We start from the raw sequence: 24,690 nt of genomic DNA on the forward strand, positions 1-24,690 counted from the left end.
AGGACATAAGAACACAAGAAAAGTGTCAGAAAATATCACAGCTATCAAAACCAGATTGATTCCTGCTTACCAAATGGATGATAAGGAAACCAGAGCACTAATACCTTCCCCAGAGAACTTAGCAAAATCACACAGTGTGTGTTAGCTCACCGAAGACTCTGAAATTTCTTTGAGAGTTTGGTCAGATCCAACAGCAAAGGTGACTTTGGTATCAGAGGACAGGGCAATGCTGCTGTAGATGCAGGACTTGAGCACACTCTCTGACTCCCTTTGACCTGTCAACACGTTCCACTCATACACAGCACCATGTGTGTCACAGGAGACAAATTTAGCATCATCTGTGCTCCATTTAACTGCATGTATCTGGCAAAAGCAAAACATACCAAGGAGCCTGATGTGCAGGTTATAGACATGCAGCATGGAGTCACTTAACTGGTACATCCATGACAATTTTGGAATCATACTTCTAAGTCTTACTTAAAACTTCTAGATGTTTTGCAACTAATTCTGTTTTAGCATTAAAAAAAAATAAATCAGTAAGAACTACTTTATGAACACACTGGGAAAAGCTCATTTGAATAGTCAGTAGTACATTTTTAAAATTTATTACTGGGATATTTTTCCTGGTTCAGCTACCTGCCAATCATTCACCTTCAATTTAAGGACAGACTTTTTAGATGTATCAAGTGCATGCATCCATTGACTTCTGACTTCGGTATTTCTATTTTTAATTTTAGGGCCCCTTTCTGATCCAAAATTGTACTTCACCTTTTCAAAATGCATCTTATTAACTAGTTCATACTTTATGATTTGTATCATACAGGATTTGTTTACTAACCTTCCCACTATGTCCTTTCAGATTATTAATATTCTCAAAGGTGATGCTGGAATAAATTTGAATCACATTTCCATTAACTGCAGCAAAAAGATGGCCTCCATTACTGAAGGAGCACTACAAAAAGAACATAACTACCCATTACTGTAGATGCAGTGGATAAAAACATTCATGCATTGAATTCCAATGACATCATCTAATATCAGAATGTTAAACAAAAAGAAAACTCCATGACATAATTAGTTTCTTACTGCTTTCCCCTGTAAAATCCAGTCCTTAAGTATTTGTGAGCAAACCATCCCTTCTGCTGCTTCCCAGGTCCACAATTATGCGTCAGTCTCCAGGCTTATTTTCCAATAGTTGGAATCCTTTCCTCTATGCTTTGGTATCCTAAATCCTACTAGGATCTATTGGAGATGTTTCTGTCTTCTGTCATGTTCTTCACCACTCTGCTTCCTATAACTCCCCAATTTCATTTTTGCATCATTCCTTACCTCTCTACACTGTCTCACAGCAAACTCCTTGAAAACATGCATGTCCTTATACAGCAGACTTATAAATCGTAGTTTGTCAGAAAACCCAACCAAACAGAAAAGGCCAGTGGGATGAAGTGATACTGTGTATGCTTCCTCCCGATATTCCTTATACAGCTCCAAAGTGCTGAAAGAGAAAACCATTGCACAGTACAGAATAGTACAGACTCCCTACACACAGCTGACAGGACATTATCTGCACTGGCAAAGACACCTGCAGCTACAATCTGACCATGCCTTGTCCTTGAGGAAATGTGTTGTCATTCAGTTAAGTAATGATCACACAGATGTTACAGGAAACAAAGGCAAATCTGAGCTTTCTGGTTCACAGAGAAGGTGCGGAAGGTGCAAGAGCAAACCCTTGTTTACTGTAACATAATGAAGAAGGTAAATGAACCGCTGATTGCAAACCTGTAAGAACATCCCTTCTGAGATCTGGATTTGTTTTTCTCTCCCTCTCCCTCCACAGAACCTTAAAATCTGGAGTCATTTTGCTTATGAACTACGGCTATGAAGCAGGAGATGGGACAACAATATCTTAAGACAAAGCTGAATGAAACATTCCTGAAGACTTTTTTTTCCAAAATGCATGGGAAGTGTGACACAAAAGTGGCTTAACAGAAAAGGCTGTGGATTCTTTTGGCACTGGTTTTAAAGGCACAGCATACTCACACTCCCCAAATCATGTCAATAAGACCATTTACATTCCACACCACACAAGAATTTTACCAGAAACACTCTCATTCATATAAGATTGCTGCTGTTGCCTGCAAAATGTAATATACAAAAATCCAAGAGATAATAATAAACAAACTCTTTACTTCGTTTTGTAATTCCAGACGCGGACAGATCTATCCAGGGAAGAAGTAGCAAGAATGGGTTTCCAAACACAGATGTCCAGACCAGTAATCGAAGCAGAATGCAATGGGTAATTCAGGTATGCAAAATAAGCTGCCTTCTCCTGAGAAGCAATGAGACATTAGAAAATCACAAATATTTCACTGCAGGCAGAAAGTCAGGTAAGAAATCTATCACAGCTCTTTGCATACAGTAATCAAATACATTTGAGGAAACTCCTTAATCCTTTCACTGCACTGGTCTGAACATAATAATGATAAAACCATAGCAATGTTAGAATCAGTTTTAACTTCATAACTAAAAATCAAGAAGAGTGATGCAGGGAAGATGTAGTCTCCATAGTTCTCATACACTAGTGGGAGCAGAATGTAATCAGGTGTCCAAAGAAATGCAAGTTAGATAAATAAATAAAACTGGACCTGAGAGAATTCAGCTAAGACCTTCTGATATTTAAAAATAATCAAGTGCTGAATGATAAGCAACTTAACTGGGATGTTTAGCTAGTACATGCTGGAAGTGAAGCACCAATTAAATTTTAGGCTGCATACAGAAAAAGGACCTGTAATTACCAAACCTCTTCCTGTAAATATCCTTCTGTACACCCGTACACAGGTTAGGTATTTAACTCCATGCAAGTCTATTTCATAATCATACATTTATCTCTTGTCTTTGCATTATTTAACAGAGTAGGGAATGTTTTGCATTATGTTTGTCCTTAACAAAGAGGTTTCACTTCTAACCAGGACTTCAACAACTATTCTTTTAGAGTAACATGAGATTCCCATAGCTGTTCAGCTTTATTGTTGCATTAAGGTTTCTGCATATTACAGTGGAGCATAAACTACTACAGTTACGTTAAAAATCTCTCTGTTAAAGCCTTACTTAAGTGGCACCCTTAAAAGGACTTCACAATGTTGTCTATCATTCTGCTAAATAACATCAGGTATTCATATGGAAGGATGCTTCAGCAAGGGACTACTGAAATACAGCTCTCAGAGAAGCATGCAGAGCACTTCATATCGTGAGTTTTTAGGGTTCAGACGTTTTTTGATGGATTTGATGAGAATGCATCATAGAAAGCGATACTGAATAGCCTGTACCATCACAATACACCCCTTACTGGACATGATGGCTGTGGAATGTGATAGGATTGCACTTACCTTCATAAGATTAGTGGAGAGCATAGGAAACATGTAAAGCTGGTTTTCATTTGTGTTAACGACCATTGTTTTCCCAGAGGGGCTGAAGCATATACATATAATGTCCTGTCTGCCCAACTTTTTTGGCTCGCTGCTGAACAGGTCCTGAGGAAGCTGCACAAGAAATGCATCACATGGGATATTCCAGGTCTCCATGTTTTAGTAGCAGGCATACACACACACACATAAACTTTTGCTGTAATGCTAGTCTAATAAGCATATACATAATATCAGTAAGACAACTTGGATATTTAGTAATACATAACTATTGCAAGGCAGGGAATAGAGGACAAAATAACCTAACTGTACCTATAGCATTACAGCTGAAAAAAGTATCAGAGGACATTTCAGCAGTAATCTTAAGTACTGCGCTAAACAAAAATGAAAATGGTAGCAGAAAAGTATTGAGAAAAAACCCTAGCAAGTGTCAGAATGAAAACTGCCTGAAGATCGTGATCTCAGAATAACAGTTCTTTGCAGCGTATCATTCAGGCTGATAATGGTCTTATTACAGGGTCTTGTGCACAGGGAAGATCTGACCTTTTAGGCCCACAGTATGAAGGCTTGACCAGGTCATCACAGTTAAATGTTCTTATCTAAAAAATGCAGTAAGTCAATACATACAGCTCACTATAGAAGGGTTAGAAATCTTACTAGATTACTTAAGAATGTACAGTTCTCATGGCAGCTACAATAAATATCTGAGGGGAGAAGAGCTTTGCCTTGGAAAAAAGCCAAGCAGCCTAGTTCTTCAAAACTGATGTAGACTACTCCTTAGCTTCAAAAGTCTCCATAAATAAAAGTTTCTTAAAGGTTTCCTGAAGTTTGGCAGTCTCAAAGTACATTTTACATGCAGAGCTACCTTGCAAAAGGACGTCTGTCACTGACTTTCAGTGTGACCTCTGGCAACTCCCTTCCTTTCAATAACACCAGCACAGTTAGCTAATGCTTAGAATGTAATTTAGAGATATGCTAAAATGATTATTATTATCTGATTCAGAAGCACCTCCACGCCTCTATACAGGCCTCTCCTGCATAATTACTTGTAAAAGCTTTTTTCTCCCTACCCAGATTTCTTGACTCTCCTTGTAGGCTTCCTTTTCCTTGGCCTTCTCAAACAGAAGAACAACCCCTGGGCTAGATGAACATGCAAAGCCCTTGGAATAAGCTGCAAGTGCAGATATTTGAGGCAAAGAATCCTGTTGTGAACCATTATCTTCAGAGGACAGCCCACAAGAGATATCAGAAGAACTGCAAGCAGGAAATGCACAAAGACTTAAGACCAATAAAGGACAAAACAAAAAATGCTCATCATCAGCAACTGAAATACTAGAATGCATTCATAAACTGGACAAGAAGGAAATAAGTGAGTGGCCTGTAACCAATCTGCATGCACAAGCAAGAAACTATTAGTAATAGTATTTAACAGATTTACCTCTCATATTCTTCTGTTGTATCTTCTTCTAGCTCCCTGGGTGGTTTTTTGTACTGTACACTTGTCTCCCAGTGCAGCTCTCCAGTTTTAAACAAGGTAAGTTTGCCTGCATCAGTGCCACATATAACTTTGTCCTCACACAGCCAGGCATGGCACAAGTAGTTTTGTGGCTTTCCCTTTTGTAAATTCATCTGCTTCAAAGTTCCTTCACTGTACTTAAAAAGTTTAAAAAAGCCATTTCCAGTGATACAAACCTGTGCGTTGTCTTGCGGACTAAAGCTCACCTACGGTACAAGAGAGACATAAATTATTTTATACAAGTATGTTCACAAATAAGCAAATATCTGTTCCGAAGACTTTCAATACCAAATACAGGAAAACAAACAAGGGAAGAAGGTTCATAGAAATATATAGGAATACAGAATAGACTAAGAAATAACCATCATAACTACATATTGCAGTTTTTCCCTTTCCAAGACTGTGTATATCAATTTTACACAATGCTACAAAATACATTAACTCTATTAAGCTAAGACACTATCTGAATCACAAGGCAATACTGAAGAGAAAGTTGTCTCTGCCCTTCAGGATTAAATGACAAAATTAATTTTTCCAGTAGGAAGCTTCCTGAAAAGTGGCATCATTCATTCTTAAGTGCCAGGAATAAACTCTGTATTTCAGATGAACCTTGCCCATTATACATATTAATTCACATAATTAGGTGTTGGTGAAAACAGTAGAATAGCCATCTCAAGACCCAGTATGAAGGACAGCAGGGGTAGTTACACCTTATTTTTCATGCTCAACGGGACTTTAGACAGCAGTTATCTTTACAGTCACTCTCCTCTATTTAGGAATTGAGCTCATGAGGTCAGTAGTTCACACAACCTCTGCTTGTAGCTGTTCCCCAGAAAAAAACAGCAGCTAGGGTCCAACCAACCCATGTACTGGAAGCCTTTTACCTTCCTGCAAGAAAGATACTAAAAAAGGGCACCCAAAGCAGGATGCAGGAATTCTTTGAGTGCCATCAGCCTGCTCCTTGCTACTCTTCCTGAGCTACTCCTCTGATCTGCACACAGAACAGACTGCAGGAAGGAAAAGGTACATGAGCACGCTGAGAGCTTCCAAGCTGTGTTACACTACCGAGCACAGCTAATATATTTAAAGAGTATTTCTGCAGGGACACATTGCACACTCACTGGCCACTCTGGCCACTTGTACTGGCCTTATACCATAGATCTCTTAAAAGAATCTCATGTGATATATGAGACACAGACATAAGATAATGTCCATTATGGTCAAAGCAAAAATTTATTTAGCCCAGCGTCCTATTGCTGAGGAAGGCCAACAGCAGACGCCAAGAAAAGCCACAGAAACTACATAAAATCTACAGCGGGGAGCCCTCTCCTCCCTCTCTTCCTCTGGAAAACTGTGCACATATCTTGCAGGCCGAGCTTACGTGCTACCTGGCACCCGGCACTCATTGAACCGTTTGGTTCTTTCATCCATCTGAAATAGCGCGACAGGGTCCCAAAGAACCAGTCAACTACCAGTCAACTCTGAATTGAAACGTTAAAAGCTGCAGAGACGCCGGCCCAGCCCAGCTTTGCAGGCAGGCGTGTGCAGCCCGCGCCCCGGCAAGGCCGGGGGGCCGAAGGGGCCCGCACGGTGGCCGTGGAGCCCGGGGGCTGTGGAGCCCGGGGGCTGCGGCCGCTACCTGGCAGACGCCACCGCCCGGGGCCTCCACGCGGGCCGCCGCCATCAGCCGCTGCTTCTCCCACAGCCAGTAGGTGAGGTGCCCGTCGGGGGGGGCCGTGGCGGCCGCCAGGTACCGGCCGTCGGGGGAGAAGGCCAGGGACACCGCCTCCCGCGCCGGCAGCTCGGCCGCGGCCAGCGTCCGCCGCCGCCGCGCCGGCACCGACGACAGCTCGTAGATCGTCATGACCGGCTGCTCCGCCACCGCCTCCGAGAGGGCCAGGTACCGCCGGTTGGGGCTGACGGCCAGCGCCAGCACGCCGCGGCTCTTCTCAGTGCCTGCGGGGAGGAGCGGGGTCAGGGCGGGCCGGGAGGGGGGCCGGGGCCGGGACCGGGGTCGGGGTCGGGGCCGGGGTCGGGACCGGGGCCACCTGGGATGAACTTGTGCCATTTCTGCTCGAGGTGGACGCGGAGGCAGCCCGCCCCCGCCGCGTGCAGCACGACCTGCTCCTCCAAGAAGCAGACGCCGCCGGCGACCCCCGGTCGGCAGCCGAAAACGGCCACGGGCTGCGCCGCCACCGCCGCCGCCATGTTGCTGCTGCCGCCGCCGCTGCCGTGGCAACCGCGTCCCCGGCGCCCCCGGAAGCGGCGGCGGCGGCGCGCGCAGGCGGCCGGAAGCGGCAGCAGCAGCAGCAGCAGCAGCAGCAGCATGGCGCGGCGCGGCTCCCTCTCCGGCTCTGGCTCCGGCTCCGACTCGGACTCGGACGACTCCTCGCTCTCAGACTCGGAGGTGAGGCGGCGGTGGCGGGGCCGGGCGGCGCGGCCTGCTCCCGGTAGCCGCGGGGTGGACTCTCCCGGTGCCCCCGCCGGCGGCTGGGCTGACCGTGCCCTCCCCACAGCTGCAGGAGGCCTTCTCGCGGGGCGCGCTGAAGCCGGGGCTCAACGTGGTGCTGGAGGAGAGGCCCAAGCGGCGCAACGACGTGGTGAGCGGGGCGGGGCGGCGCCTTCCCGGGGCCGGGCGGGAGCCCCGGGCCGGGACCCGCGTCCCGTAGCGGCGGGGCCGGGGCCATCGGGGCAGGGCCGGGTCGGGCCTCCGGGGTCCCCGCGCTGCTGCCGTGGTTTGGGGCGTCACCCAGCGGCCTTGGGGGCGCAGCCTGGGTGTTCAGCCCCGCCGGCCTTGGCGTCACCGAAAATCGGGAATAAAACTCCTTCAGGCCGGTGTAGCATTAAGCAGCAGGCGTTACTTGTGGCGGCACCGGGTGCACGGGGCGTCGCCCCACCTAACGTGGGTGCCGAGCAGTTTCGCGGGTCCCATTTTATATCACACAGCTATTCATATTCATGATATTTCCAGGATTTCTCTGCATATGTATGAGTCTTCTCGGGACCTTCATTACTATTATGTCCTTTTACGCCTGCGCAGTTACGCCCCTTAGGTGGTCGTCTTGACGGTCTGGTGGTCGGTCTGGTGGTCGGTACTGCCTCTTCGCTCCGCTTCATCCCGTTGTTTGTCTCACGACTCCCCCTAAGTTCCTGCACATATCCCCAGCTTGACACCTTCACGAACCACAGAACCAGCTTGGCCTGGTTTTTCTGCTGCAGACTCCCTCTTAACTTATTCCTTGACTAAAATAATGCTTCCTTGGGCGATTAGTAGCTACATACAAGAGTTACAAAGCCTAAACAATAGCTGGCCCCAAGGACACAGCCGACCTACGCTAAAAGCTAGTTTCTTTACACACTAGAGCAGAGGTTCATGCAGCGATTGCAGCATTGTGTGTGGTGGGGGTGGTGGTGTCTGTGCGGTGCTGTGCAGAGCTGTGCTTCCTTCACAGAACGGCCTGAAGCAGTGCCTGTCCGAATTCAGGCAGCAGCTGGAGTGGGTGGAGAGGCTGGACGTCACTTTGGGCCAGGTTGTGGACCCCACCTCACAGAGTGCTTCTAACAAAGAAGCTGTTGACCCTGAGAATGATTTCCAGAGAGAGATGAGCTTGTAAGTGTCAAAAAGGAGGACTTCTTGTAGGGTGTCGGCATGCTGCTGCATGTCAGTTGTGTTCCACAGGTGTGCTGCAGACTGCCGCGCTGGCTGTCACTGTGGCACTTTGGGGCCATGTATTTTATATTTGATGGCTCTGAATGTTTTCCAGAGTAGCTACAAATTAATTTCGGTATATTTAACTTGTCTTGTGACTGGAAGTAATTTCCTTCCTCGCAGCAGACTTCCATCCTTTGCTGAAAAGTTTATTTTAAAAGTTCCTTGGTTGTGGCGCTATGGATTTAACACAGGATATGTATTTTTCTTTGTGGATTTGTTTTGGCATTATTACAGTTCTCATGTTTTGCTTTGCCTTTTATAATCCAACATATAAAATTAACTGGAAACTAGATAAATGTATGTGTGCAAGATAAAAGGGTTAATATTGTACTGGCCCTAAATTATTTTTAATAGCACTGAATGCTGTAGGGCATAGAATGTTGATATAATTCTAGATCAGTGTAGATTCCAGTATCAGCTACTCTTATGTGAGCAGAGTTTCTGTCAGCACTGTGAGATGCCCGGTACCCAGTGACAGAGCTGGTGCTGCGCTGTCTCCCTAGTTACCGGCAGGCTCAGGCAGCGGTCCTGGAAGCCCTACCGCGGCTGCATAAGCTCCAAATTCCTACTAGAAGGCCGGATGATTACTTTGCAGAGATGGCCAAATCAGACCAACAGATGCAGAAGGTATGTGCAGTGAATAATGGCTTTCTTTCCTGTGTTATGTGTTGGTTTTAGCTTGTGTTAGGGATTAACTTGAAGGTGTGATGTGCAAATATATACCTTCATCTCTCTGACAAATGCCTGTGACAATGTTTGTGTTTTGAAATTTTGTTAGTGACAGGAAATTTCTTCCTGTGTAGGTATTTCATTGCAATGTGGGGATTTCAGGTTGGAACATAAAGTAGAAAAGGCCAATTTATATTCTGTCCTGAATTTATTTAATATTAAAAATGGAGATGACTTCTCCATATGTGTAACAGTGGTTGTAAGGTTGGCTGTGTTCATGCTCTTTGTCGTAAGACTTGCAGTCAGCTGTAGCATTAACATGATCCTTTTTCCCTGTTTAAGTTTCACCCTTTGTTTATAGTCAGTGTGTTTTGGTTCTCTGTGATTTTAAACTGTGTGTTACTGAATTAATCTGTTGCCGGTAGTAAGTCAGATTTGTGTAGGACACAAGAATTTAATGGACTTGCGTCTTGATTGTGGTGTTTGTTCAAAACGGAACCCTATTTTTTGTTCTAGTTTTGGAAGAAAAAGACTATATTGTGTAAGTTAAACAAACATGAGCTGGAGTCTAATTTGGAGGTTCATGTATGATTTGGTCACTTTTGTTGGCTGATAGAATCTTCCTAGAGAAGGTGAAAATTAATAATTAGCTTGTGCTGAGGCTTAAGTTAATTCCGCACATTACTGTTACCTTCTTTTGCTGGGAACTGTTTGAAGAACAGGTTTTATCTCCTATTGGAGTCACAGACTGCATCCAGAAGATCTATGTTGAAATCTTTGTAATCCCTTGTAATGTGGCATCCTTATAGAAATGTTTGTGAGCAAGGAAGGAATGAAAAAGATGTGTTCTATGGCACGGAAGGTTTGTTGACTCTTCTTCAGTGCCTTAGTTTTAATGGTGACAAGAAAGAAACTATCAAGTCTTCTACACACACCTGATTAGACTGACAAGATACTCTGGGTTTAGTGGTTCCATCAGAGCTCATTATAAGGCTTTGTCTTGTCCCTGTGTGAGTTTTGTCTTTACAACCAGATTTTGGCTACAGATCAGTTGAGGCGTTTCTGTAATACTGTTAAAGCCTTGAGCTGAAAAAACATTATGCCTTATAAGGCATTATCTGATTGATTGGTTTTTTTAGACGCATTGATAGTTCACATATAATTACTGATTACAGGACTACACAGCAATCATAACATTCTCATCTTTTCTTTTGTGTTACTGATACATTGTTTTTTCTATCCCCTAATAAGATTCGACAGAAGCTTAAGAGTAAACAGGAAGCAATGGAAAGGTCTGAGAAAGCAAAACAGCTCCGTGCAATGAGAAAATATGGCAAGAAGGTGAGGAGGAACTACATAGCTAAAATACATGGAATCTCTCTAGTCTTCAATCTAGCTGGTTTTAAGGAAGACAGCAAAAGATGGGATACCTTAAAAAAAATAAATAAAAAAAGAGAACAGTGCAAGGAACAACACTAACATTCTGCTTCTAATCTCAGGTGCAAACTGAGATTCTGCAGAGGAGACAAAAGGAGAAAAAAAATATGTTGAATGCAGTCAAGAAATACCAGAAAGGTAAAGTTAACTTGTCTAAGGGAGCAAATGTGTAATGGGAATAGTCATGTGTGAGCAATGTAAGGCAGCGTGATGTGTGGTGTCAATCTGTAATGCTGGGCACTGAGCTTGAAAGGCTGCTGCTGTGCAGTGGTAGTGAAAATCCTCCCAAGTAGCTGTTCTTCAGTGAGGGTGACTTCTTGCTATTTCTTGCTTAGACTGAAAATTTGTATTTTCTGTGGTGGTAACTATGATGTCTTTGTTCTTGCAGGTCTCTCTGACAAGCTGGATTTTCTAGATGAAGAGCAGACATCATCTCAGGGGAATAAAAAAGGCGGCGCAAGTCAACGGATGAAGAAGGGGTGAGACTAGAAAAGATATTTCAACGCAGAATCTCTGATTCAGTCTTTTAGGGAATAATTTTGTAGATCAAGCAACCTGTTCCGATTAATGTAAAATAAGTCCAAGGTAGCTTTCTGTCCCTAGAGACGAGAAAAACCATGGCCAAAAGGGAGTGGAGACTGAAATGTGCTAATTTCTGCCTCTTCAAGAAGAAGAGAAAGGTTTATGATGGCTGATGGGAGTCCATCAGCAAATACATATGCCTTCTTGAGAGCTTAGTGAGAAAAGGAGTATAGGCAATGATGCTGTTTGGTTGTTTTTCAGACCAAATGCCAAAAGACGATACAAGAATCAGAAGTTTGGTTTTGGTGGGAAGAAGAAGGGCTCAAAGTGGAACACAAAGGAGAGTTTTAATGATGTATCTAGCTTCCGGTCAAAAGTGGCTCACAACAAAGGCCCAGGAAAAGCAGGAAAAGGAGGAAAAAAAGCCCTCAATGTAAGTAAAATTGCATGCAAACAATCCTGGTTGGCTAGGAAGCCAGCCCTGGTCTGTGAGGGAGAGCTGAGTATATGATGTGTGCTTCCAGCATCTGGAAGAGATGGGAGCTGAACATTTATTCAGTTGAGGACGGAATTGAAGACAGTGGTTCAGTATCTCAGCAGGGAAATGAGTGGGGAAGTTAGCAAGTAATATTTGTTGCTACCTGTGTCCCAAAACCTCCCTGTCCAGAGATACTGACAAATATCCTCTCCTGGGTATCCTGCTCAAGCTGTAGAGCTAGAACAGAGATTGAGGACATGAAAATAAAGATCATAATCTGTCTTTTTTTGCAGAAGAGACCTGGAAAGAGAGCAAGACAGAAGATGAAGAGCCGAGCGCGCTAAGAGCACTGTGCTCCCCAGTGGGGTTCCTGTGTTTCTGTGTGTTGCGATATGTGTTTCTGCTGTCATCAAGCAGCTCACTGTGGAGCTGGCTGGATGCTTCCAAGTGGCAAGTGGAAACTAGTGCCTTATCACTAATTTCTTCTTACAGTTTTCTTGAAGGATTGTTTTCTACTTAAACCTTTGATGTGTGAACACATTAAATGGTTTGCACAGAATTATGTCTAATTCATGTTTAGCTGTTTTATGAACGGTGGCTGGAGCCTACTCTGTGTTCCCTTCATTCTGACAGCTTTTTCCACAGCTACTGTTGACAGGTACTTGGTGAACTTGAGTTCTGGGTTACATTGCCAATGTCTGAATAAGAAGTCTGGAGCCTGTCAAGATGTTAAAGTGATTTTTAGACTATTTATATAGATGTGTTTTGAAACAGCAGTGAGACAAATGCAGCAATCTTATAAACAGGTTTATTTCTGTAACTATTGTCAGGCTGAAAATCTGGACAGATTGAGGTTCTCTCTTCCCTTTTCTCAATATCTTCTCTTGCCAGAAGTCTACCTAATAACAAGCAGGGCCTAACAGGAGATACCATTAACTGCTTCTATCTAAGTTGTGTGGTTTTGCCACTACTACTGCAGTTCTGACTGCTCCTCGCTGTGCCCTGTAGCAGCCATTTATTTAGTGATGTCAGTTCTTCGGCGTGGGAAGTAGAGCCTGCAATCAGTACGGTCCACGTGAATCTGGGAAAGAAAAATGATGAATAGTCATGTGCTTTTACTAGAATTACTATTAGTAGTCCCTTCTGAGAAGAGCGATGTGTGGTGTTCTTGCTGCTGAGAAATGCCTGAGTCACAAATGAATAGGGTACCACTTATCTGAGAATACACTGTTCACTGCTTTGTTATGGTAGAACTTGGTGGAAAAAACCAACTTTAACATACGAAACAGCATCACGAGTACTGACTCTCTAAAAGTAACTCACTTCGCTACACACAAATAGTCTAATCCTACAGCAGTATCTAACAGTGTAAAGCCCTGCTGGGATGTCTGTCTCTAGCCTTGTCCTGAGTAACTAGTTTACCTGAAGTGTAATGTGAAAAGTTGCAGAAGACCATCTTATTTTCTTGCCTCATTTTTCTTTGTAACACACCAAAATTAATGAGGTCCTCATTTGCCTTTCTCAAAACACTAATCTACAAAGTCATTGTCACAGCTATTGCTTTGTCAGATACGATTGATGTCTCAGCTTCTTAATAAGATTTCTTTTCCTCTTATTTATTCACATTTCCTCAAATGAATCCTCACTGGTGTATTCTGCCTCGGGTATACTTAACTGATTATTGATTTTATGGTTCTGCTTGCAGTTTGTTTGAAAGATACTGTACAGCATTACATTTCTTTTCACAGTGCTTAGTATGTCACTTCACATTGCTCACTATGCCATTTCTCATGGCTTGAATGCTTTAATAAGCAGCCGTGATTATGTGTGCAGCATTTGGCAGTAGGCTTGGAGTCAACTGTCATGGCAGGTATTTTGCATAAAAGTTTCTCAGAAGTCTACTGTTTCTGTGTTCACAACCCTATGTTATGTGAAGTCATTTTAGGTGTAAATTGTAAAATCTTGTTGTCCATGAACAGCTCTCCTAATCCCTAGTCATTCCTGTTTTCCATGTTTGCCACAAATTATTTCTTGCATGAACATCTTTCAGTGTGATGGGTTGAATCTGTCTAAACCATGCAAAGAGCTGGGTCCTTAAGCACCCTACTCACCAAAGGTTGTGTGTTCCAACCAATTTCTTGGCTTTCAGTTTGTGGCTCTGAATATTTCTTTGTTGGCTCCAGCGCTGCATGGTGAATAAGACTGAGAAACGCAGCTGTTGGTTTAAGAGACACAAATACAAGTAAAAGAAAGTACGTTTAAAACCCAGTCACCTGTGGATATGTGTTAGAATGGGACGTCTTCACACTGTCCAAGCAATAGTGAGAAAGCCAAGGCTGGAGGCAACCTCTGTGCTTCTGTTAACGATCTTACAAGAGAACGCAGGTTGACATTTGTACTCAAATTTTCATCCTGAGGAAGTCTCAAGATTTGCCTGGCTGTCCTGTCCTGTTAATTCTGTCATCCCTGTCTACTGTATTGCAGCATCTTACATCACATCTAGTATCAACCAGTGCTCCATGTTAGCTCTCATCTTTCTCAGTTGCAGGAGACCTGCTGCCTTACCCTGTTCTGGTTTTCTCCACCCCACCCCCCATCCTTGACTAGAGTAGGCCAACCCTAACCAGCCATTATGGTTTCTAGACAAAACTGGCATGTTAGAAATAAGGGAGCAGTTGCTGTAAGGGTTCCTGATATTAGTGCTCTAAAGCAAGACTCAGCAGCCATTTCAGCAATTTACCATATATGGTGGTTAGGTAGACTCAGCAATGGCAGGCAACGTGTACATATAAAACATATTTCTAGATTTTATTTTGTTTTTTTGGTTTCCCCCGAAAGAGGTTTATGTTCTCAAGCAGAATTTTATAGTATGATAACTAAAAACAAAAATAAAAGCATAACTGCATGAATGCAAGCTTGTACTGATAATGAAAAGTAATGGGAAAGGGCCTAAAGGTCAACCCCCCCCCGCCTTATGTTTATCAAAAAATCATGAATGAGTTTAACTTTCTTATATTGTCAGAGGACTATTTCCACCTATGTCATCTTTTAGAGTAATTTGATTTTTAAAATCTTACTTATTAGTCATTTTCTTATCTTAAGCTTATCATAAGCTGTTCAGAGATTTCTTACCATCTGCTGGCTCTTCTATATTATCATGCCAAGACATAGGCTTCTTGGTGATAGTGTGAACTGGAAAGAAACGATGCAGGTGAATTACTTTAATGTGAATTTAGCATCATAGCCAAGTGTAGGATATCTATTTTGGTGAATGTTCTTTCTAATTATTCCCCAGTCTGGGCCCAGTTGCTTCACTTAAGTTGTAAACCAGGGGTCCTCAAACTTTTTAAACAGGGGGCTGGCACGCAGATTAAGTGGCACCAAGTCATCTGCAGCTGCTTGGTTCCCCCTCCCCCCGCAACCCCTGGCGGGGTGTGTGTGTGTGTTTCTGTAAATACTGGGGGCCGAATTGAGGACCCTGGGGGGCCGTATCTGGCCCATGGGCCGTAGTTTGAGGACCCCTGTTGTAAAGGAAGAACTGCACGTGAACAGAACAAAATGAGCTGAGTGCAGACTAACAGCAACTTCCCAGAAAGGGAAGGGAGTTAGACATGCTAAAGGCCCTTCGCTGGGTGCTGCCTGCGTTCACCACAGCAAAGATCTACCCCACCCAAGTGGTGGCTTGTAGAGTGCCAAATTCCAGGAAATTATTTTCCTTTGGTTTGTTTTTGGTTTATTGTAAAAGCTAGACCTGAGTGAATCAATTCACACCACCCATCTGTGCCAGCACAGATGATGATACGCTATGACCATGAATTGGTGGGCTGAAGGAACACAGTGTAGCGTTGTGCTGCCAAGGACCCTTCTTAGCTCTGAGGGGTTTGTTTGCTCAGGACCTGGGAGTTCTAGTTCCTGAATAGCTGCCTCGCTTCTGCACCTTTACCAAGGCACCACCCGAGTGGGTGAGCTGGCCCTGCCGCCGTTTGCTCTGTGGGCGTGCAGGCTGGATCCCTGGGCAAACGAAAAGCCCACCGGTAGCTCCTTCTAGATCTACCCCTCTCTCGAGTGCGGGTGCTTGTCCCTGACGGTCAGCCGAGTGCCGCGGGACCCACCGCAGCCTCACACCGGCCGGCCCCGGAGCCTAGCCCCCGGAGCCTGCCCCCAGCCCGGTGGCGCGGGACTTCGCGCCGGCTCTCCGTGACCGTGGGACCGCCTTACCACGGTGGAGCGGGTTCACGCTGTACTGGGTGCGCAGCCTCTGGCACTGCCGCTCCTTCCGCACCCGCTCGCACAGGAGCTGGTTCTGCCGCACCGGGTCCGGCGGCTCCCGCTGCCCGCCGCGGGCGGCCATGGCCCCGCCCAGATACGCGGCGTCCCGTCGGCTGGCGACGGCTCACGTGGTCCTCCGCGAGGCTACTGATTGGCTCGGCTGGTGCTTCGGCCCCTCCCCTCGGCCGTTTACCTTCGCGCCTCCTTATTGGCCGCCGGTTTAAAGCCCCTGGTGCTGATTGGCGGTGGCGGCACGCGGCGGGTTTGAACGGCCGGTACGGAGGGATGGAGGACGCGGAGCTGCGCTGCACGGTGGCCGTGGAGCAGCCGCTGCTGGGGGGACAGGCCCCGCGGCGCCGCGTCATGCGGGGCGCGCTGGTGCTGCTGGGCCGCAACGAGCTGCGGCAGCCGGTGCTGCGGGTGGTCGGCGGCAGCGGCAAGGCGGCGTCGGTGTTGAGCTTCGTGCTGGCCGGTGACGCTGTGAGGCTCTTTACGCGGTTCGCGGGCGAGGGCCGGGCGGCGGTGCGGGTGGGGCCGGGCCATGCCCAGGTCCTGCTTTCCGACTGTCCCCCAGACGCGCTGCGCCGCTTCCTCCGACTCCTCCGGCTCAAGGTTCTCGCTGGGCCGCGGGGCCCGCCGCGCACACCCCGCCTGCTGGAGCGGCAGTCACCGGCCTTCGCCGTCATCAGCCCGCCGCAGGAGCGGGCCCTGCTGCGCGGCCCCGAAGCGCGGGGGCAGCGCCCGGCGGCGGTGAGTCCCGGGGCTGGGGGGTAGCCCCGCTTACCGGCCCTCGTTACCGGGCCTGCTCTCACGGCGAGCCGCCGCCTGTCCCGCAGGTGCCCCGCGCGGAGAGGCGGCCCCCGGTGAGGCTCTCGGCGGAGCAGGAGGCGGTGCTGGGCGCCGTGCGGAGTGGGAAGAGCATCTTCTTCACCGGCTGTGCAGGTGAGCGGGCCGGGCGGCTGTCACCCGGTAAAGTCCTCGGGAATCGCTGCTGACCTGCTTCTTCTCCCTCCTTCAAGGGACCGGGAAATCGTTCCTGTTGAAGAAGATCGTGGGTTCCCTCCCTCCGAGTGTCACCTACACTACGGCCAGCACAGGAGTGGCGGCTTGCCACATTGGTGGCACCACTCTCCATGCCTTCGCAGGTAATGGTCTGCCTGACAGCGAGGGGCTGGGGGCTCTTGCTCTCCTCCCAAAGAATCAGGAGCTTCCTGAAGCTTTGCTTTTTTCTCCCCTGCCAGGGATCGGCTCTGGGAAGGCACCACTGGAACAGTGTGTTCAGCTGGCAGAAAGGCCTGGGGTACGGCAGCACTGGCTAGCCTGCCAGCACTTAATTATCGATGAGATCTCCATGGTGGATGGCAAGTTCTTTGACAAGCTGGAGGCAGTGGCGAGGTGAGCAACCTTCAGGTTGCACAATTAACAAATGAATTTCCCTAAATTTTCAGGCTGCTTCCTTTCCCTGGTTATGTGAAGGAATACAAGGCAACTGCTGGCATAGGACCAGAAGGAAGTGTGAAATCACAGCCAGCGTTTGGGCAGATATTTCTCTTGAGATAGGTTTTGATCATGTCCCTGCTCTCTAGCTGTGGCTGTTGTGGTTGCTGTTTCCTTCTGTGGAGCCAAGTGTTGTCTGTAGAGCTGAGTCCACAATACAGCTGTCTATGCTGTGCCCAGCGGTTTTCTCTTGCAGAGAGAAGCAGCTGTAGTTAACAGCTACCAAAGAACCAAGGCTGGTAATGACTCCTGGGGTGGGTAAGCAAAGCATATTTAATGTCTGTAGAGCATTGCTTTATTATTTGAGCTCTTCTGACACAGCTGAGGAAAATCATATTTTACTGCAGGTAGTATATGTTTGAATATACTGATGGACTAAGAAGTAACTTCTGAGACCTGACTATGTCCGGGTCATGGATGCCACTCAAATGTCTCTCTTTCTTACCTTTCAGGGTGGTCAGAAAACGGGATGAGCCTTTTGGAGGAATTCAACTAATCATCTGTGGAGACTTCTTGCAGCTACCCCCAGTCTGCAAGGCTAATGAAGAAACCAAATTCTGCTTCCAGGTACAAAGCTGTCCCTAAACTTATTGTCATGCTTCAAGTCTTCCTCTTTAACAAGAAAATTATTTACCAGGCAAAAAGCTGGAGGAAATGCATCCACGTAAACATGGAGCTGACTGAAGTGCGGAGACAGACCGACAAGACCTTTGTGTCGCTCCTGAGTGCAATCCGTTTAGGCAGGTGAGGAGAAACTTGTCTTTCTTTGCAATCCTTGCTCCCTACTGATGGAGGAGAGGAAAGAGTGGTGTGTTACTTCTCTGTGCTCTATTGGGAACGCGTGGCTGGGGGCAGTAGCTATAAATGCTTTAGTTAATGTAAGCAGTTTTTGTATATGCTGCACTAGTAAGGCAGGACCCTTTCTAGGGTGGCTCTTTGCAATTTCTGCAAAGGAATTCAGTGAATCCTGAGCTGGAAGTGGCCAGGGCAGGGCTGGGGCACTTGTACTGCTTGTCAGCTTTGTGTAGTTACCTTTTTCTGTCCTCTCTAGAGGCGTGGGGCTCACACAGGCTGATCCAGCTGTGTGGAGGTTACTGCTGCTCAAGACTTGTTCCTGATCACTTTAAATAATAATTCCCTTTTCCTGGTTACCAGGTGCACAGAGGAGGTTACCAGACAGCTGATGCAGACTGCTGCTAACAGGTCTGAGCGTGATGGGATCCTGGCTACGCGGCTATGCACCCATAAAGATGACGTAGAAATAACTAATGAGAGATGCTTGCAACAGCTGTCAGGTGAACAACTTGGAGGACACTGCTGGCTTTGGGGCTGAGCTCTGAGTGGATGCAATGTCGATACTGTGGTGTCAGGAGGAACTGGTGTTCTGTTATGCCCAGCAGCACCAGTCCAAGCTGTGCATGTTGAAATTGAGCTGCATGGGGAAAAACTTCACAGCTTTTTTTGCTTAAAAATCCACACTGTTACTTTTTGGTGTGTAATAGACAGTGAGCTAATTGCTTGCTGTGAGGTAGGACAGATGATTTATTGTTTTCATACCCCTGCTTTTTCTTTGTACAGCGACTAAGAAAGGCTGTGCTTTATCGAGCCGCAGCTTGGATTAAGGGTTATTTCATTTTTGCCTCCCTGTCTGGCCCTAGGATTCTTCCTTAATCCTCTTCGGAGATCTGGTTTTGGCAGCAAGCGAAACTGGTCATATGCTCAAAATGGTGACTGCTCAGTTCTTATTTCCTGCTGGCCTTTGATTCCTGAGCCTTCTTATGCTCTTGGAGTTAGGTTTGGAAGAGAGGCCATAACGAGCTTTCTGCTTTTAGATGTGACAAGCTTTGTGTGAAAATGTCCTACCAGCAATGCAGAATGGATATTAAAAGAATTGCTGTTAGAAATAAGCGCTAAGCCTCCTGCAGCACTGTGTGGAATATGTTCAATGGTTGTGATTTTTCACATCTTTGTGTCCTTAATAGGAGAAGTGCACGCTTTTGAGGCTTTGGACAGTGACCCAGAGCTAGTGAAGCTAATTGATGCTCAGTGTCCTGTGGGTGGTAGAGTTGAGCTAAAGCTTGGAGCTCAGGTAGGTGTGTGCGCATGTTTGTGAAAGACCAGTGGATCAAACAGCATAAGAAAAACAAAGGAATAGCAGATAAATGTATAGAGTAGCTTGAAGTACAGAATGTAGATTCTGCATAGAACAGCTATGTCAGGCCAACAGAAGATTCTATCTCGGTCTTTGTATCGTTTCTGCTTGGAATCTTATCCAGACAGAATTAGTTTGATTTGAGTGCAGGTCCGTATCTTGTGGACTCTGACTGCTATGACTTTGGCAGACATTTTTAGTTTGGTTTAGAAGCTTCCAGGTAGAAAAAAGCACAGGCAGTCCCTGCCTGCAGTCTTAGCTCCACGTGCAGCAGCCCTTCCGGCCTGTAAGGGTATGGCACAGCTTGCCAAATCGGCAGGGCTGGGCATCTTGCTGTGAGCTAGGGCTGTCAGAGTGGAAAGGATGCAGGACTGTGCCTAGCAGCAGCACTGTTTGCTTTGGAAAGTTGTTCCTTGGGTGTTCCTAGAATCTTTGTATGTCTAGGCTGGTTGGTGTTTGGGGAAGTGGAATGTGTTGCCTGGAGCTGAGCTCATGGCTGTGGACACAAGCAGCTCAAGTGAAGTGTTAAGTGCTGCCTGATGATGTAGCTGGGAATCCTAGGAAGAAAAGGCTGTGAAATAATTTCAATCAAATGGGAGGTTGTGCTCTATCCTGCAATAGGATGATGTGGTTGTGGCCATGTCAGCCTGCTATGTTTATGCTTCCTGGCTAGAAGCTTAACTGCAGCTGGCTGAACAGGCTGTAAAGCCAGCGTGCTAAGGGATTTTCTTTTTCTCTGTAGGTGATGCTAGCTAAGAATCTGGATGTGTCTCAGGGACTGGTGAATGGTGCACGAGGAGTTGTTGTAGGATTTGAAAGTGAGCAGAAGGGTAAGTAAGCTTTTTGATGTTGTAGTTGAAGGAAGAGGGGAAAAAAAAACAATTTATCATTGACAGCTATGACTTGTTAATTTTTATTTTTTTACTGCTTGGTAAGAATAACTTAAGGGAAAGACAGGAGCAGGTCTTCTCTGCAGTGAATATCTTGGGGCTCTAGTCAGCTAAAATATCACGTGCTACATCAGCTGTAGCTATCTGTAGGGCCTCTTGTGGATTTTTTTCTTTATTTTCTAGATCTCTATGTTCATTTGCATTTTCCTGTCCTGTTGAAGCAAGTCTTGGTGGGGTAAATTTTTGTTTGTTTTTACTCGGAATAATGTTCTGCTACCTGCAACATGTATTTTTCTCTGCATCTCAACTGACAAATTACCTGACTTTAATTCTCCTGCTTAAGTAGGTCCCAACATCACTTCAGGACATCCTGATTACTGTGTGTGCGTTTAGGGTTTGTTTTTTGTGGTTTGGTTTGGTTTTGGTTTTGTTGTGGGACTTTTTTTTTTTTTTTTTTTTTTAATGCAGCCCTAAAATTCATGAAAGACTGACATGGGGAAGGAGGGGGGGGGGGGGGGAAGTGTTCTTAGCCTGTCTGCTTCCTGGCTGTTGAGTGTCAGAAATACATCCATGTTTCTCTCCTGCTCCTACTCCTCCAGGGCTGCCTAAGGTGAGGTTTCTCTGTGGGGTCACACAGGTCATAAAAATGGAGAAATGGGTTTTCAAAGGACCATCAGGAGCTCATCTGAGTCGTCAACAGTTGCCTTTAAAATTGGCGTGGGCCATTTCCATTCACAAGAGTCAGGTGGGTGTTCTTATACAGCTGTCTATAGACTTACACCATCCTAAGCCTTATTCCCTGGGTGAGCTTCAGTTGCTGGTAAAACAGGAGAGAAAACTGAAAGGCCCTTGTTGTGGGGGCCCTCTAGAATATGTGTGTCTAGCTGCAGCGAAGGCAGCACCTCTTCTGGTTGTGATGCTTGTCTATAGCGTTAATGATGGGCTAGCAATACTGCTAGTTTCCATAGGTGTGCTGCTACCTGCATAGTTGGTGTTAGCTTATAAAACAGCATTATTTACCACAATGGGTGGGTCAGGATAGTGTTTCCCTGATGGTCATCAGCACTAATGACCCTGAGGAAGCTGCAGGAGTCATGGTTATGCTCTTTGGGCTGGTCTCCCCCTTCAGTGGTACGTGTTGGATTTTTTCAATATAATTATTACAATTCCTACCTTTCCAGAAGACTTCGTACACTTTGGTAAATACTTGTCTTGGAGACCTGTGAGTTTGTTCCTCTGACACTATTTAAACCAGGCCATGTGATAAATTCCTCTCCTTCCTGGGATGTCTCCTGATGCAGACACAGCTGGCTGGGTCTTACCCAAACTCTGTCTCAGATGGTTTGCCGGAGGACTGCCTGAGACTGGTGGCTGCTCCAGTTATCTATTAGGTGTGAAAACAGCAGGATTTCTTTCCCTGTTGTGTTGATTATATGGGATTTGTGGAGTTTCACACAAGAGGCTCACTGGAGTTAGTCAGTGGACTGTTTGCTAGCAATTTCCTGACAGTTGAAAACTGTCATTTCTACCGATCCCTATATTCTAATTGGTTACATAGTTGAACAAGACACTTCCCTTTTTTTTTTTTTTTAAATAAAAATCAAGACTGCACCTTTGACAGATTCACAGGATAGGTTAGTGGTGATACAGCACAGTGCTCTTGTTTTATTTGTTTGTTGTTCTGTAACAAACTTCTTTGTGTCTTTGACAGGGTATGTCTTTAGATTGTGTGGAAATCTCCCTGTCTCGTGTCTTTGAAAGCGGGCAGGCTTATGTAGCCCTCTCCCGAGCCCGTAGCCTTGCAGGTCTCCGTGTTCTGGATTTTGACCCAAAAGTAGTGAGAGCTGATCCCTCTGTGCTGCAGTTCTATAGACAGCTGAGACGACATGAGCTTGTAACCCAGGTAAAGAAAAATCTCATGCTAGGAAAGCCTGCCTTGTGCAATGAGGATGACAGATGTTTGTGCCAAGATGCTTCTTTTTCTTCCTAAGCAAGATGATTCAAACTAAAACTTGTAGTGGCAGGAGAGGTGAAACTCCAGAGGTGGAATGTGGTGGGGCAGATCTTGGTGGCAAAATAGTAGTGTTGGGATTGTATAACCTGGCCCTGTGGGTGAAAGGATGAGTTGGAATTCTTTGGTCCATCTCTTGCAGTAAGGACTGAAGGGGAAGTAGACACATAAAAAAAAAATATCTCTTGTTTTCAAATCGCACAAACCAATATTTTTTTTGGTTTTGTCCATGTTGTGTGTCTGTCCCCCCCCCCCCCCGTCCCCCCCCCCAAGGATTCGCTGCACACCCTTTCAGGTGATGATGAGAAGGAGAACTGGAAATACAGCTGAGAAGGCTCTTCCGGCCTCTGTGAGGCATCAGCACAGACTACTGCATTGTGGTGATCTTGCTATTGATTATATATTTCATAACATGAAGTTAAAGGAATTTATTTTGATGTTTGCTTCATTCTGCTGACTCTGGATATGTAGAAGTATCCCCATCTCGTGCCTCTGAAATTAGGAAGGCTTCTGTAGCCCCTTTCGGAACCCATAAAGCCTTGAGTACTTCTGTGTCATAGATGCAACTCTAGCAAACAAAATGACTGAACAAGGACGTGCCTGAGGGTCCTTCCTACAGTTCTATTCTATTGCTGCCTGATTGTGTTTTAGTCTCCGCATATGTAGACTGAAACTTGTGTGCCTTTCTTCAAGTATACCATAGCTGAGTGATGGAAAGGGTGTGTGTCCTCTTTGCCTGAATGGATTGGACCTGTTCACAAGAGCTGCTGACACAAGGGAAAGCAGTGCTGGATATCTGGAATACATGCTTGATTCTCCTGCAAGCAAAGAGCTGCCAGGAGCTGGGCTATCACTTTATAGCATGCTGGGGTGTTCTTGCCTTCCAGATGCTTAACAGCAGGAGCCTTTGCATAACTTCCTCCACAAGCAGAACTGTTAGTTATATGTTGTCTGTTATGCTGATGCATAGCCTTTTATTAGTCTGTTGTATACGATGATTTGTAGCTTTTATTTTTTTTAACCTTCTGAGATGAGCTGGCACCATTTAAAAATAGAAGGAAGTCCTAGATCTTATACCCATAATTATAGAACTACAAGAATCGTGAAGATCCATTACCTCATTAGCAAGAAGGGAGTGAGAGGAGATGGGGGCTGATGTGAGCCCCTCTTGTTTAAACATGAGGCTCGCTCAAATGGGAGGGAGTTTCTGCTGGAAACAATGTGTCTGACTAATAAGGTGGAAGTTGAATGTGCAGTAGGGAATAATGGCCAAGGACACGTGAAGTGAGCTGTAACTTCACCTGTTTCAGCAAAAGCAGAGATCAGTGGAACTAATGTACTGTCTTTTAAAAGCCTTAATAAAGGAGAAGCTTTGGTCTTTGTATTTTAGCACATTGCTTAAAGCTTAAGTAACTTGTATATTTTTAAATATTTAACATGTGGGAATAATGTAAAATACCAACATCCAGCTGGAACTCATCTCTGGCAGGTGAATGTCTCTGTTATGAAGCCTTTGCAGTTTGAATTGAAGGCTACTTCTTGGCAGCTGCTTTCCTTGAGGCCAGAGAAGGATGTTGACTAGGCAAGGGTTAACAAAACAGAAAAGAGATTTTGGTAGAATTTCAAAATGTATTTTTTCAAGCGGGGTTTGTTTTTTCTGGGCTTGAGGGATATTGTTTTGGAGGAAGTAATAGTAGAAGACAGAAGTGTGAGAATTATTCAGAGGTGTTTACTCTCAGACGGGCTTCTCAATTTATTAGCACATTCTTTCTTCAAAGAAGTCTGGTGGGGAGTAGATGGGAGTACCTGAGGCTGGGGCTGGAGTCTGTGGAAGGTGAGATCTTTCCCTCTCACGCTGCAGGCTATTTCTGATGCTACCTTTGGTCTTTCAGACTCTCAGTGTGTGTGATTTTTAATTTTTTTAAAATTTCGGGTTTTTTTAAACAAAGCAACACTTTACAATCTTTGGTGCTGGACTTAAGCTGTTTGTCTGGCTTGGAGGAACTGAAAAATGACCTTCCCCTGCCTATAACTCTGGGAAGGAGGGTGCCTTTTGTTCCTTTGGCTGCGCATCAGCCCCCTACCCTGCTGTGCATCCCCATCTCGCAGCATTCT

At 45.7% G+C, this 24,690-nt stretch overlaps 4 protein-coding genes across 5 annotated transcripts in view; 2 read left to right on the forward strand and 2 right to left on the reverse strand.

The window, feature by feature from the left end:
- The window catches only part of CFAP57 (cilia and flagella associated protein 57), a 23,101-nt gene extending 15,917 nt beyond the window's left edge, over positions 1-7,184 (reverse strand). For both annotated transcript variants that reach the window (XM_037404716.1, XM_037404715.1), the window contains exons 1-9: positions 6,987-7,184; positions 6,578-6,894; positions 4,861-5,144; positions 4,493-4,676; positions 3,387-3,539; positions 2,190-2,329; positions 1,330-1,495; positions 839-952; positions 151-363 (exon numbers count right to left, since the gene is read on the reverse strand). In XM_037404716.1, the coding sequence (XP_037260613.1) occupies positions 151-363; positions 839-952; positions 1,330-1,495; positions 2,190-2,329; positions 3,387-3,539; positions 4,493-4,676; positions 4,861-5,144; positions 6,578-6,894; positions 6,987-7,146 (1,731 nt within the window). In that variant the 5' untranslated portion in view covers positions 7,147-7,184. The remainder of the gene's footprint in view (positions 1-150; positions 364-838; positions 953-1,329; positions 1,496-2,189; positions 2,330-3,386; positions 3,540-4,492; positions 4,677-4,860; positions 5,145-6,577; positions 6,895-6,986) is intronic.
- On the forward strand, positions 7,145-12,315 carry EBNA1BP2 (EBNA1 binding protein 2). Its single transcript, XM_037404392.1, has 9 exons — positions 7,145-7,345; positions 7,455-7,538; positions 8,391-8,548; positions 9,154-9,277; positions 10,571-10,660; positions 10,819-10,894; positions 11,145-11,235; positions 11,540-11,711; positions 12,050-12,315. The coding sequence occupies exons 1-9, from the start codon at positions 7,145-7,147 to the stop codon at positions 12,098-12,100; spliced, it is 1,047 nt and encodes a 348-aa protein (XP_037260289.1). The 3' UTR covers positions 12,101-12,315.
- Positions 12,316-12,548: 233 nt separating this feature from the next.
- On the reverse strand, positions 12,549-16,149 carry FAM183A (family with sequence similarity 183 member A). Its single transcript, XM_037404516.1, has 4 exons — positions 15,975-16,149; positions 14,889-14,948; positions 13,868-13,971; positions 12,549-12,837 (listed from the first exon to the last, which is right to left on the reverse strand). The coding sequence occupies exons 1-4, from the start codon at positions 16,105-16,107 to the stop codon at positions 12,772-12,774; spliced, it is 363 nt and encodes a 120-aa protein (XP_037260413.1). The 5' UTR covers positions 16,108-16,149; the 3' UTR covers positions 12,549-12,771.
- A 144-nt stretch (positions 16,150-16,293) lies between these two features.
- Positions 16,294-24,488, forward strand: PIF1 (PIF1 5'-to-3' DNA helicase). Its single transcript, XM_037404627.1, has 12 exons — positions 16,294-16,775; positions 16,862-16,967; positions 17,045-17,170; positions 17,267-17,420; positions 17,975-18,089; positions 18,160-18,266; positions 18,678-18,817; positions 19,505-19,611; positions 20,417-20,504; positions 21,164-21,309; positions 22,276-22,467; positions 22,849-24,488. Exons 1-12 carry the CDS (start codon positions 16,311-16,313, stop codon positions 22,903-22,905), a joined length of 1,803 nt encoding a protein of 600 aa, XP_037260524.1. The 5' UTR covers positions 16,294-16,310; the 3' UTR covers positions 22,906-24,488.
- The last annotated feature ends 202 nt before the right edge of the window (positions 24,489-24,690 follow it).

This window comes from Falco rusticolus, chromosome 11, assembly GCF_015220075.1.
Source record: "Falco rusticolus isolate bFalRus1 chromosome 11, bFalRus1.pri, whole genome shotgun sequence".
Lineage (NCBI taxonomy): Eukaryota > Metazoa > Chordata > Aves > Falconiformes > Falconidae > Falco > Falco rusticolus.

Excerpts from the sequence above, each read along its gene's own strand:
- EBNA1BP2 (XM_037404392.1), top strand. The coding sequence starts at position 7,145 with ATGTTGCTGCTGCCGCCGCCGCTGCCGTGGCAACCGCGTCCCCGGCGC. Across the intron at positions 8,549-9,153 it reads TTCCAGAGAGAGATGAGCTT|TTACCGGCAGGCTCAGGCAG; the intron begins GTAAGTGTCAAA and ends CTGTCTCCCTAG. Across the intron at positions 10,895-11,144 it reads AGTCAAGAAATACCAGAAAG|GTCTCTCTGACAAGCTGGAT; the intron begins GTAAAGTTAACT and ends TTGTTCTTGCAG.
- FAM183A (XM_037404516.1), bottom strand. The coding sequence starts at position 16,107 with ATGGCCGCCCGCGGCGGGCAGCGGGAGCCGCCGGACCCGGTGCGGCAG. Across the intron at positions 13,972-14,888 it reads TATAGAAGAGCCAGCAGATG|CTGCGTTTCTCAGTCTTATT; the intron begins GTAAGAAATCTC and ends TTAAACCAACAG. Across the intron at positions 12,838-13,867 it reads GTTGGAACACACAACCTTTG|ATTCACGTGGACCGTACTGA; the intron begins GTGAGTAGGGTG and ends TTTCTTTCCCAG.
- PIF1 (XM_037404627.1), top strand. The coding sequence starts at position 16,311 with ATGGAGGACGCGGAGCTGCGCTGCACGGTGGCCGTGGAGCAGCCGCTG. Across the intron at positions 16,968-17,044 it reads CTTCTTCACCGGCTGTGCAG|GGACCGGGAAATCGTTCCTG; the intron begins GTGAGCGGGCCG and ends CCCTCCTTCAAG. Across the intron at positions 17,421-17,974 it reads AAGCTGGAGGCAGTGGCGAG|GGTGGTCAGAAAACGGGATG; the intron begins GTGAGCAACCTT and ends CTTACCTTTCAG.